A 13,443-nucleotide genomic window follows, 5' to 3' on the forward strand; every position below is an offset into this window, starting at 1 on the left:
TTTCTGGCATGGGATGACTACCTCACATGTGACCCACATTGAGCAAATGGCCTGTGTCAGCAGACAGAAAACCTGAGTACTTATAGAAACTCTAGCTTTTCTAGGAATCAGTCTGTGCCTCTGTTAAGTATCCAAATGTTGAGACCAAAACAGCCAGTATTATGTTTTAAACATTAGTAATAAGGTATATGCACAAACCTAAAGGAAATCAACCCTGAATATTCACTGGAAGGACTGTTGCTGAAGCTCCAATACTTTGGCCACCTGACAGGAAGAGCTGACTCACTGGAAAAGACCCTGACGCTGGGGCAAACTGAAGGCAAAAAGAGAAGGGGACAGCAGAGGATCAGACAGCCAGCAAACAGTATCACTGTTTCAGCTGACATGAATTTAAGCAAACTCCAGAATGTAGTGGAGGATAGGAGCCAGGCACGCTGCAGTCCATGGGGTCGCAGAGAGTTAAACACGACTTAGTGATTAAACAACAACAATATGCACAGGATATGACACAAAACAGGTACTCAACCAGTGAGTTACATTATTAAGCCCCTGCCAAGAAAAAACTCAGAAACATACTCAGGAATCACAAAATAGCTGTTGTATGGATGGATAAAACTATGAACAAGTCAGTCCACTCCAAGTACCTATTGTTCCAGAATGAGCTCCAGTATGAGCTCTTGGGGAAGCCACCTTCATCCCAAGCTACACACATTTTCCCACTTAACAGTGCAGGTTTCCTACCAACAACAATGAAAGTGGCACAATTACACATGTATTTCCCCTCCAAATGAAGAACAGACATACAACAGATGATTGTTGACTAAAGAAATGAAGATGATCATATGGAAAGTGATTTCTGACCACTGACAATACTACAAAGAGGCAAAAAAACAGATTTAGGAATATTCCAGTTTATAAAATCTTTTATTTAAAAAATAAAATTATAAACAAAATACAGAAAAATATTGACACCTGTGATAACAAGGAAATGACTCCTAATCTTTAGGGCAGCTGTTATCCTGGAAGAGCAAAATCATGAGTTTTAAAAAGAAATTTTATTGTCCAAAGGAGGAATGTACTTTTAAAGATTCATCTGTCATATGTATTTGGCATTGACAAAAAAAAAAGTATTTCTATCTATACATTCAACATTCTGCAGCATATTTACATTCAAGTTACATTTCCAAATTCTATGCCAAATACAGTCTACCTCACCACCCCAAACCCCTAATAAGATAGTACTAAAATTCTGTTTATTTGGTAAGAGTTCAGTATGACTTTATTAGAAAATAATTTTATGTTCCAACTAGATCAATCATATTTTAAGTACTTCAACAAAACTCATTGGCCTGTTCTTCCCAGTTGAAGCCAAGCCCCTTCCAGAAAAATTAAACACAAAGAGAAACTTGGGTAAAAATGAAGTTATATAGTAATTTTTTCCTCCTTCCTTAGAGATATTATTAAGCTTCCAATGAAAGGACACTGGCTCTGATAAACAGATTTTACTTTTGCAGCAATTAAGATACAAGTCACAGAAGTTTAACTTCTTTTTCAAAGATGGCTAAAGCACTCTTCCCTTCCAGCTGTTACCAAATTCCTCATCAAAATAACACATGAATAAACTCACAGTTTTCTGAAAACTTGACATTTTCCCCATACATTCCTCAAATCAGATTACTTATTAACAATTTGTTACTTTCTTACTTAATTTTTATAAATTACACCAGGATAGCTAGCCTAATTTCCTGATAATCTAAGTTACGATTTTATTAAAATCAACATAAATTATAAATAGCTTGCATCTTTGCTACAGTTCTCAGAGAAATTTATCTGAACTTCCTGGGGAGTCAAGCCTCCATAAGGCCTGTCTGTCTAGCCTTGGTAAAAAAAAAACGTCAAGATTTGAAAATTCTCATGCCTCCAAGGTGATCCCATTCAAATCAAACATTTTCATATGGGATCAATTCTTTCTTAATTCTCTCATATTAAGTTCATTTTTTATGTCTAGTATGATAAATGAATGACAAAGGAAATTGATGAATGTCATTTAGTTGAGCTCTTTCTTTCCAACTGACTTCAGGTTGTGACTTCTCCTCCAGTACATGAGGGCTGGCAACTGGCAGCAGGCTGCTGAGTAGACACCACTTCTAATTCAGATTCACGAACAAAAACCACTGCATCACCACTGACGTTTATGAGACACTGTGCCTAAAAGAACAACAGGACATTTCAGTCACGTTTCAGGAACACGCTCATATTCTCCCGTTACGCTGGGGGCAGCGTTGTCGAGCAGAAACAAGCATACAGTCCAAGAAAAAAATGAGCAAAGGATAAGAAGGCAATGCATAGGAAAGGAAACAAAAAAATTCATTAATACAGTTATTTAATTTTTTAAAGGACTATCTTTAACAATTGTAAGTGAATTATTATGTTAACAAAGCTGATAGAAATCTATTCTAAAATTTAACCTAAGCAACACTCCCCTATCCTCATTAACAGAATTATATTACTTATTAGAATTAACAGTGTGGCCCCATCAGGACGTACTCTTCACCAACAGAGCAGTCAGAAGTGGACAGCATCACAGCTCAAACTAGAGGGCATCTTTAACTGTCCTCCATTAGCCATCGCGGGATCCCAAAGAACCCCCCCAAGAAGGTGGTGGGAAAAGTAATTTAGGAGCAAAACTTCCAGAGGTATTTCAGACTAATAACTAGTCACTGGGGATGTGAAAACAGCACCTGACCTATGTATGACCACAGTTACCAATATATTTACTAAAACATGTTTTGAGCCTCTGGAATCAAAGAGCTCTGAGGAGCAATTCTCTTTTTTTGGAGGTGGGTGGGAGGTGAAAAGCCCATAGGGTAAATTTGTAGGGTCTCCCTATCAGGTTTTTAACTCCACCTCACCTGGTTTTTGTTTGGATTCTCCATGAAGACACACTGCTTCATTATGTAGGAGACAACAGCGTTCCCTCCCAGCGCAGCCACATGTGCGCGCACCATGGCAAACACTTCAGCAATAAAAGCATGGAGAAAACCACTGACTCCACCTTCCTAAAGGATAATGCACAAGAAAACCAAACTATATACCTGTGTAAATGAATGTACATAAAACATCAAAGAATATATATTAAAACAGTTTAAGTGATCTTACTATAATGGATGGTCCTTTTAATTTCCTTCACCATGCGGATTTGTTGCATGAATGAAAAAACCTTTACTTAACACTTGTCTACAACAGGGATTATTGTTGGTGTTCAGTCACGAAGTTGTGTCATAATCCCAACAGGGATTACTATCTTGATTTCAGAGATGATGAAACTGAAGCTCATGTGACATGCCCAGGATGAAGGTGGAACACAGAGCTAGTGGACAGATGGCAGAGCAAGAGTTCTAACTGTTCCTCCACTGTCAACACCTCCCTCCATCAAACTGTTCCCATCATCATTCAAATATTGATGGTAAATATAAACAATGAGACTTCCCTGCTATCCATATCTCCCACTTTGAAAATGAACCATGTTCCAAGTCGCACTCATCTTTTTCAGTTTCTTGAGGGTCTGACACCTTTTCCAGCCTTGGGGTCATTGTACATGAAGGGTCCGCACCCGATTTTCCACCAGGGTAACTCGTACTCAGTTCTTCAGGTCTTGGTTTACATGTGACTTCTTCAGAGCAACCTACCCTATCAGACCTAAATTACGTTCTCCTGTTAACATTCTCTGAGAGCCTTGTGGTATTTCTTTATATGACTTACTATTACTAAGAGCCACGTATTCACCACATGATGATCACTTACTGTCCACTAAACTCCACCCTGCCAGGGGCTGCGTCTGCCAGGCTCACAGCTACAGACACTAACACCTGTTTCCACAGGCACATGTGCCCAGTGATCTGCATGTATTTGTCATGGAAAGAAACCCAACAGTTTGGGGAACTTTTGCAGTGTTCAAAACCAAACAAGACAGAAGCCAAAGGCCAGCTGATAGCTCAAAATGCTTTACAATCTAAATTTTCCACAAATTTTACTGAAGGTTTTTCACAATCTAGGAAGAAATTTCCAACTTTAAATTGGAAGGTAAGGGCAAAATTTAATACACTGTTAGAAAAAGCATTTGTCTAGGTCACGTTTTTCTGAAAAGCTACAGGATCCTACATAAAGTTTGTCATTAAGGAATTAAAGGAGTTGCTTCAGCCTGCCTCTGACTCAATCACAGAGTAAAATTCTTAGAGTAACAGACCATACGGAGGGGTAAATTCTAATATCACATAACTGAAAGCAAATAACTCAACAAGGAATGAACAGATTTCAGATATTACACTATATACAGGCTTCTCAGGTAGCACTGGTGGTCAAGAACCCACCTGCCAAGGCGGGAGTCATAAGAGACGTGGGTTCAATCCCTGGGTCAGGAAGAGCCCCTGTAGAGTATGGCAACCCACTCCAGTATTCTTTCCTTGAGAATCTCATCTTCAGAGACGCCTGGTGGGCTACAGTCATGGGGCTGCAAACAGCCAGACACAACTGAAGCAACTTAGCCCACGTGCATGCATACACTACATATTATACTATTAACTACATTATAGCTGGTATTATAAATCTCTGTTGAAAGGAAATCTGTGAAGCAACATTTCAGGGTATGGTTGCTTCTGCAGTTGAAAAGACACTTTGGAAAGAAAATTTTATGGATCTGACAGTATAATATCCATGTGCAACTGGAAAAGGTTAATTCACCAATCTATGACAGCTTCTCAAACCCAGATTTCTTTGTCAAACCTCAATGGATCTAAAAGTGTTGCCTATTTTAATTCTACGTTAAAAGGTGTTTTAGAATATCTTGAGATAGTTTCTTTTTCATCTCAACACAATTAGAATATGATTATAAAAATAATTTTTCTTAAAGGAAACATTTAATTAATTAATTAATCTGTCAGAAGTCACTCCCTCATTTACACAAAAACGGCTCGTGGTTACTCTGCGCCAGGCACTATGCTAGGTGCAGGAGAGTGAGCCTGAGGTTAGTAAGCAGGCTGCTATTTCCAAGAAGGCATACAAACACTGCTGGTGAAACAATGGGGGCGGGGGGAGAACACAATTAAGTTGTGTTCATAATTAACACACTTTAAAAAAATACAAACTTCTGCTAAAGTAAATTTTGAAGATTTATTGGGTTTCACACTTAAACAATTAAAAATTTTCCCTACTCACTATATTAACTTGCTTAGCAGCCCTGCTCAAGAAATGTAAGACAAATAGAAATATAATCTTTTCCTGAGTTTAAATTCCTCTGTAATGCAAGATATAATAGGCTGACTCTGATTCTTAATTCTGACCTCATCAAGCAAGAGATTATAACTGCTGTTACTTAAAAAACAAATTAAAGTTTAATGATACCCAGTGTGAAGTAGGCACTTGAACAAATAACACTGATGGCTAGAGGAGAAAACAAGCAGCCTCCTTCTTTGTCAGGAGAAAATGACAGAACTAAATGATATTAAAAAAATCTCCAAAGACATCTATTCAGGATACAGTCCCCTACTATTTCTTAATGTGGACTCTTAAAAATTGCCATTTAAATCCACCTCAGGCAAACACCTACTGAGAAACTAAGCTCAGGGCTGTTTTAAACCTCTATCAAACATGGATACATTTATTTTTTTTAAATTTACCCTCTGATAAGGATCTGTAACTTCTAATAACAAATGAATTTAAACAAAACACAACTCTTGTGATAATACTGAAGGCAAAAGTGAAGTCGCTCAGTCACGTCCAACTCTTTGTGACCCCATGGACTATAGCTTACCAGGCTCCTCTGTCCATGGAATTTTCCAGGCAAGAATATTAGAGTGGGGTTGCCATTTCCTTCTCCAGGGCATATTCCTGACCCAGGAATCGAACCCGGGTGTCCCACATTGCTGGCAGACACTTTTACCATCTGAGCCTCATCTATAGCCAATCCAGACAGGTTATGGAAAAAAGTGTGTGTGTGTGTGTGTTACTTTTGGCAAAAAAAAAAACAAACAATTTGAAACATGTTTGGTTTTGATACTAATTCTTTCAACCACAAAAAATTCACAAACACAATGAAATAACAACTATAAAATTACCTCACGTAGAGAAGTAGTTTCCCGAATAAAAAACATGTTAATTATCCCAAGATATTTTGTTATTTTTGCTCCAGGAATGAAAGAAAGAGGTGTCATCTTAACAACCCCAACAGTAGAATTTGCACAAGGTGGAACAGAACGATTCCGGAAGTTTCCTTCACCCATTGGACTTGCTTTTTCAACTGTCACTGCTAAAATTGGAAAAAGAAGAGAAAGCATCAAGATCACATGTTGGTGACTCAATGATTCCCTAGTGTTTCCAAATAAGTGGTGACAACATTCAGCTGTCTGTGAGGCTAAGCCATGTCATGAAAGAAAAGAAATTACCATGCACTGCATGCAATTACAAAGAGAGAGAAAGAAAAACGTAAGCGGAAATGCTGGAATGGAATCTTTGGGAAGAAAAATGGCATTCCTGCAAAAGAAAATGTCGATGCGGTGTAGCTACACACACAGTGATCGTTATAAAGTGAAGACAAAGAAAAAGCGGTAGAGCATTAAAAAATCTGCTGTAGGAACAAATTATCACGAGAGTGTGAAAGTTGTTACATTTCCCAGTGCAGTGTTTTCCATCTTTTTTTCAGATGACTTCATCATTGTCAACTTGTAGATAAACCTTATCTTAACTAGTTGTAGCAGGTTTCTTTTCCAAACCTTCTCGATCAAAGTTGTAATTTAAAAAATTTAACAAATGACCTTGGCTGTCTAAAAGTTAATTGTTCATAAAATAACAAATACCTACTGCTTATCAAATAACTACCATGAACCAGACACACACACGTGTGTGTGTGTCTATAATTTTCACAACAACGCAGCAACATAGGTGTTATCATCCCCATTTAACACATGAGGTAACTGAGGCTCACAAAACTTAAATAACTTGCCAAGGTCACACACGTATTAAAATGGCACTTTTAGGATTCAAAACCAGAGCTGGTTGGTTCCATAGGCTGTGAGCTTCCCCCTAAATACAGTTCCTTCCCTTTAATGTCAACTCTTTCACTCAAATACATTTACCTCAAAGTCTACCAAAACACATGGAGTATAGATTAAAAAAAAAATCTTAGTCCTGATGCTGAGTCTAGCAGTGAGATAAGAGTTGGCCACTTTCTCTCTGGAGATGCCTTCTATTCTCACTCTAGACATTACTCTTAGTCATCTGACAGACGCCGTATACCACCCAGGACCTCGGACCCTGAAAGAGTCTCTTCAATAAAAGCTCATTAATTTCCTTCCACTATGTGACATAATATCTATTTATATACGTTTAAGAATACCTTCACCAAAATAAAACACCAAAAACACAACCCTGCAGCTGCAATTTAAACATCTAAAGGCCCTTCAAAAGCTTTTGCTAAATGACCGTTAGCATCTGCAGCTTTCACACTCCAACACATGATTGATTGGCAATGTTATTACTGAGTAGTCAGGGCCAGCCTTCACCACTGGGAAATCAAGGATATGCTTCTCAAATCACAACGTGGTAGAAACATCCGCCTACTTGTCTTAATTGATCCGCGCCTTATGGTCTGAGCTTTCAGTTTAATGAGCTCTATCCAGCTGCTGCATCTGTCTGCAAAGGAACTGTAATCAACTGACGTTGCTGAAAACACAGACAGAAAACAAAAGAAAAAACAAAGAAAAAATATGGATGACGTCTCTTACTCGTCACAACACTCCTCTCGATGATGTAATTTAACTGTAACTTAGGGGGAAAGGTGGTCCTTTTCAAGTCAGGTGAGAGAGATAGTAAAGAATCAAGCTTTAGACACTGATTTGTCCAAAACCAAGTTGTCGGTTGGCTGAGCATCTCTGGTGATGTCAGAGCTGTGTGGTCTCTTAGGGGGGAACAGAAGCGGGTCTACCAAGATCAAGGAAAGGGTCACGTGCTGCGTTTTAACTAACTTCCTTTCCCTTGTTTTTATTTTACACTGTTTTAGCTGTTTATACTTAGGACTTTAATTTACAATCAGAACTTAGTGAATAATTCCTTGACCTATTTTTGCTCTGAAATCAAAAAAAATAAATGAATAAATGAGAAATGTTAAAGGATACATGAAAAAAAAATCACTAGTTAACTTATTTTTTTGCAAAATATCTTCTTTCCACCAGTAGTAACAAGGAAGCCAAAGGGTCATTTTTATCAATATCCTATTTCCACATCTGATTTTGGCAACAAAGCTTCTATTAACATGGAGTGAGGATCAAGTGTGAGCCCAACAAGTTCTTCTTTTCAAAAGAGGATCTTTTACTACTGTTGAGCTAAAAAATAATATTAAAAGCTAAAGTCTTATCTTTAGAAACTGGGACACTATTAAAATGCTAGATGGCGTAAATAATATTTGAATTACACAATCTAACTACAATAAAGCCACATTTTGGTGTCTATTCCATTGTCCAGTGCATTTCTTCAATGTCTGTATGCTTATGCACCACCACGCTAGAATTTCACACCTTTGGTGACTATTTGCTTAATTAGACAAACTCACCTCTCTGTGCAGCTGGTATACCTGAGTTAGAACTTGCACTCTCCAGGTGTTCTAGTAAGACAATATGAACAACATTAGCTTGGAGGCTAAGTACAAGCCAGTATCTCTTTGCTCTTGGTTAATACTCTCTAAAAACCAGATGAATAGGAGAAAATTTTTATGGCCTCATTATAAAAGCAAACCAAATAGAAGTACTTAGGTTTAAAATGGCAGTTTCTATTGATATATGAAAACTAGCTCAGTTAATAAACACCATGCCAAGAAAGATTACTTGTTATTATAACACAAAGAAAGTTCCAGAAACTCGACATGTTAGAAAATATCCACACAGTAACAAATGTTAGTGGGAGGGAAGCAGAATGTGGGAAATCTGAACAGAGAGAAGGGTCAATGTACTGGGAAGAAAATCTGAAATGAAACAGGAAGGTAAATGTGTGGGGGGGAGAAGCCAGTAAGATTAAGAGCTACAGACAAAGCAGTGACCTGTGTCTCATAGATAAACGCCCACCATACATTAGCCCCGCCCCACCCACCTCACCACCAATCCCCTCATTCAAAGCTTTCACTTTCAACAGCTTCCTCTGAAACTATCATGACTTTATGGAACTAAAAGGTGACTACTTTTCACAGAAATAACTAGGAATCCCAAACTGTAACCTCCTTTCTAGTAAGCTCACAAAAGCAACATCTTGAATTCTTCCTGAAAGTTTATATTTTTATCACAGATATTTAAGGAACTGTACAAATTCAAACAGCAGCACTACATTAAAAAAAAAAAATCTTCATCATCTATTTCTAATTTTCAGGCTCTACCCACACTAGCATATTTGAATTTCTGTTTCTAAGAATCTCATAACTGAGGACATAGTATTGCCAAGATGGAAATAACTCATAAAAACACTAAGAATAATTTGGGTCAGCCATTTTTTAAAAAATTATAAACTAAGTAAATAAGTAAATATATTTTTGTCTCTGTGTCATATGGTGATTTGGGGGGGTAATATTCTTAAATTTGTAAAAGTTGTAATTTTCAAAAATCAGATTTATACAGAATGTTTCTGCCAACTGGGGGGCAATGACATACCTCCCATCCCCACTCCACCTCTTTTTTCCTAAGGCTAGTGACCACGAGCTAATACTGGAGACAGTACAGTGATCAACATTCCTCTTACAACACACAGCTGTCAATAAAAGGGATCACGAGGAGAAGTTCACAAAATGCCTTGTGAGGAGATCACACTGGGTGTGCCCTGACCATCATGAAGTTTTCGAGGGAGTGTCCTCCTGATTCGGAGTCCTGAGGGGTACTGGAAGCCCAGGAGGAGACAGGACCTACAGCAGGAAGACTAAACAGAACTGACACTCAATTTCTAGCAACAGCTGATCCAATGCAGAAGCTGGGAAAGTAAGTGGCCCACCTCAGGCTCACATATCCCAGGGGAGTTCCAGGACTCCCAGAGGTCCTGGGCAGCACAGCCTCACTGAGTACAGACACAGAAAATACAGTCAGCATTAGAGACCCTAGTTTTATTGTGTGGGGATCGGAAGAAGGGAGGGGAGGCTAAAAGAAAACAAGAAAATGACTAAAATTATCCTCTATACCTTCATATTATCTTGGCAGTATGGAACTCCCTGGTAGCAACTGTATATAAAATGTCCACAAAAAGAGCTTATACATGTAGAATCTATCTGCTCCCATCTTCAAATATGTCATGTTAAAAAGTAAAGGTATACAATGATCTGTAGAATATCTGTGTTTTTTGTTTTTAAAAAAGGATAAATAGAACATCTTTGCAAAGAGAGACAATAGAGCTATTAAGAGCACTTGCCTCTTGGGAAGGAAAAGAAGGGAGAAGGGAGCTTTATTTTGGACAATGTGGTCTTTTTGTAGGATTTGAATTTTTTATCATGTACACTTACTACACTTACTAGGTGAAGTTGCTCAGTCGTGTCTGACTCTTTGCAACCCCGTGGACTGTAACTTACTAGGCTTCTCTGTCCATGGGATTCCCCAAGGCAAGAATACTGGAGTGGATTGCCATTTCCTTCTCCAGTGGATCTTCCTGACCCAGGGATCGAACCCGCGTCTCCCACATTGGAGGGAGACGCTTTAACCTCTGAACCCCAAAATTTTACAAAAGGTGAAGAGGAGCAAGAGGAAAAATATTTATTCCCAGCCCTCAAATGTGAATGTGTCTGAATTAAAATCTGAAAAGAACACAGTTCTTAAACTGGAGACGTAGAGGGAAAGAATGAGTCTTCTGACCTCACTGAAGGAGAGCAGGTTCACCTTCTGCCATGTTTGCCTGGATGTCCATTTTTTCTATCAGAGAAAAGGCCCAAGAGAAGCTAGTCCTGTGGACTTCAGCACTTTGGACTGGTCTGAACACCTCAAACTTCTATTGACCTCAGGCTCTCTGCCCCTTCTAATTACAGTTTGGTTTCCCAGGTAACAGCCTTTTTCAAAAGAGAAGGTAGCATAGACATTAGCTGTCTGGCTCACTGACAAAGCAGAAATTCCGGTTGTGTGTGTGCTAGTTACTCAGTAGTGTCTGACTCTTTGTGACCCCATGGGCTGTACAGCCTACCAGGCTCTTCTGTCCATGGGATTTTCTAGGCAAGGATACTGGAGTGGATTGCCATTTCCTTCTCCAGGGGATCTTCCCGACCCAGGGATCGAACCCGGGTCTCCTGCATTGCAGGCGGATGCTTTACCGTCTGAGTTACTGGGGAAGCCTCTGTAATCTCCAGTGTATGCATGCTCAATTGTGTCTGACTCTTTGTGACCCCATGGACTGTAGCCCACCAGGCTCCTCTGTCCACAGGATTCTCTAAGGCAAGAAAACTGCAGTAGGTTGCCATTTCCTCCTCAGGGGATCTTCCCCACCCAGGGGTCGAACCCATATCTCCTGTTCCCTGTACTGCAGGCAGATTCTCCACTGCTGAACCACCGGGGAAGCCCCATGCAATCTCTAAGCCAGTACTAAAAAAAGGCAACAGATTTCACACTCAGAAGTAGAAATCTTTTTAAATGTCCTTGAGGCTTTGCTGGGGAGCCCATGCTCAGTTCTGGCCATTTGTACATCTCTGTGGAAGACTTTGAGACAAACGCTTCATACGTCAGGTCCCCACTGAAGCTGCAAAGAGAGTTTAAATCAAGCCACACAGCAACCCAGTTCTCTTACCATTTCCTTGCCCACTGAATACAATTTTGCTGTTCAAAAAATCTACTAAGTGATAGTGATAATCCCTCAAAAAAAACAATGCTGGAAAGTTAACAAGGCAAACAGAACATACAGAACTATTTTCTTAGTATACTCCAGTGACTTTTAACAGGCCTTAGCAGAGTGGGGAGGGGGATTAATCTAGATTAAAGTGGTTTAGTGGAAATGAGCATACAGATGAAAAACAGAAAGAAAATCTAGCAAGAATTCTTCCTCCTTCAATTATACACCTGCCAGTGCTTCTAAAGTTTGAGACGCCTCCATTCTCCTAAACCATCTGTGTTACCAATGACAAAGGGATGTACTAGCCACGATAAAGTCTTACACTAACTACTCTTTTGACAATTTACTTCCTATCATTAAAATTTATAGATCATTTTTGCTCTGAATAATTAAAAAAGTCTTTGAGATATTCTTTTCCTGTCACCCTAAGAAAGTTATTAAAACTGAAAAAATTCCTGCAAACTCTGAAAAGATTCTCCGGCAGATAAAACTATGTGCAATCTGGAGTCTCTAAATCATAATGCTTTATTTTCCTATTTAAACATGCTCAGTTTTAAACTATGATGATCAAAATTTGGTTTTATGTTCCTTTAGGCATTTCCATCAGTCTCTAATGCACTGATCAGTATCTGGCTTAATGACTGAGTGAGACAAATGATGTATGTAAACCTTTAGTATATACCTGGACCCTAATGGTCTGCAAATATTGGTGGTCTGATAATGAAACTGACATATTACAGTTAAAAATTATTAAGGCATGGAGAAAAATGTAAGTTGTTTTGATCTGGATATTTCACTAGGAGAAAAAAAATTCAATACACAGATAATATATAATATATGACAAAAGACAATTAGTTGCCCTATTGAATCATTAAAACTTCCCTAACCCACTTGCTTTTCTTCTTCAGTCCCCATCATTCACTCCTCTCACTACCATCCTTTGTTATCTTTTTTCCCCAAATAATCCTGGTTTTTGGTCAGTAGCCCAATTCCACTTTCTTTGCTTTTCACTCCCTCGTTCCTTGACTGGCGTTTACTGCCCTCGAGCTGCCTTGAAGAAGCTAAGATTCCTTATCTCTACCTCTTCATCAACTCTGCTTCCTTCACACTTCTTAGGTGCAGTTTTCACATTTTCCACTCTTTAGAGAGTTCCTGTTCATTCTGTTTCCCCTCAGTATTGTTCACCTTTCAGGGTGCCCTACTGATTGCTGTGGCCACCAATAGCAAGGGAAAGGCAGCATTTTTAACAGCTGCTACCACTTGGTCACGTGTGCTTAGTGTCTCAGTCACGTCCAACTCTGCAGCCCACCAGGCTCCTCTGTCCATGGGGCTTCTCCAGGCAAGAATTCTGGAGTGGGCTGCCATGCCCTCCTCCAGGGGCTCTTCCCAACTCAGGGATCAAACCCAGGTTTCCCGTATGGCAGGCAGATTCTTTACCTCCTGAGCCACCAGGGACGCCCAAGAATACTGGAGTGGGTAGCCTATCCCTTCTCCAGGGGATCTTTCTGAGCCAGGAATCGAACTGGGGTCTCCTGCATTGCAAGTAGATTCTTTTACTTGCTGAGCTACCAGGGAAGCCCACCATTTGGTCACAGTGACAAAATATATCTTAAA

The 13,443-nt window shown here is 39.2% G+C and overlaps 1 protein-coding gene and 1 long non-coding RNA gene across 18 annotated transcripts in view; both read right to left on the minus strand.

The window, feature by feature from the left end:
- Window positions 1-905: 905 nt before the first annotated feature.
- Window positions 906-13,443, minus strand: part of C2CD5 (C2 calcium dependent domain containing 5) — a 90,196-nt gene continuing 77,658 nt past the window's right edge. For 10 of the 17 annotated variants that reach the window (XM_040235343.1, XM_040235333.1, XM_040235332.1 and 7 more), the window contains 5 exons: window positions 8,603-8,653; window positions 7,615-7,716; window positions 6,114-6,304; window positions 2,913-3,059; window positions 906-2,208 (listed from right to left, as the gene is read on the minus strand). In XM_040235343.1, coding sequence (XP_040091277.1) covers window positions 2,077-2,208; window positions 2,913-3,059; window positions 6,114-6,304; window positions 7,615-7,716; window positions 8,603-8,653 — 623 coding nt within the window. In that variant the 3' untranslated portion in view covers window positions 906-2,076. The remainder of the gene's footprint in view (window positions 2,209-2,912; window positions 3,060-6,113; window positions 6,305-7,614; window positions 7,717-8,602; window positions 8,654-13,443) is intronic. The other 7 variants (XM_040235348.1, XM_040235341.1, XM_040235347.1 and 4 more) reach the window with 2 other exon arrangements.
- On the minus strand, window positions 10,374-13,258 carry LOC120858940. Its single transcript, XR_005719971.1, has 2 exons — window positions 10,726-13,258; window positions 10,374-10,543 (listed from the first exon to the last, which is right to left on the minus strand). It is a non-coding gene; the product is annotated as an uncharacterized LOC120858940 (long non-coding RNA).

The sequence above is a fragment of the Oryx dammah genome, unplaced genomic scaffold, assembly GCF_014754425.2.
Source record: "Oryx dammah isolate SB20612 unplaced genomic scaffold, SCBI_Odam_1.1 HiC_scaffold_29, whole genome shotgun sequence".
Classification (NCBI taxonomy): domain Eukaryota; kingdom Metazoa; phylum Chordata; class Mammalia; order Artiodactyla; family Bovidae; genus Oryx; species Oryx dammah.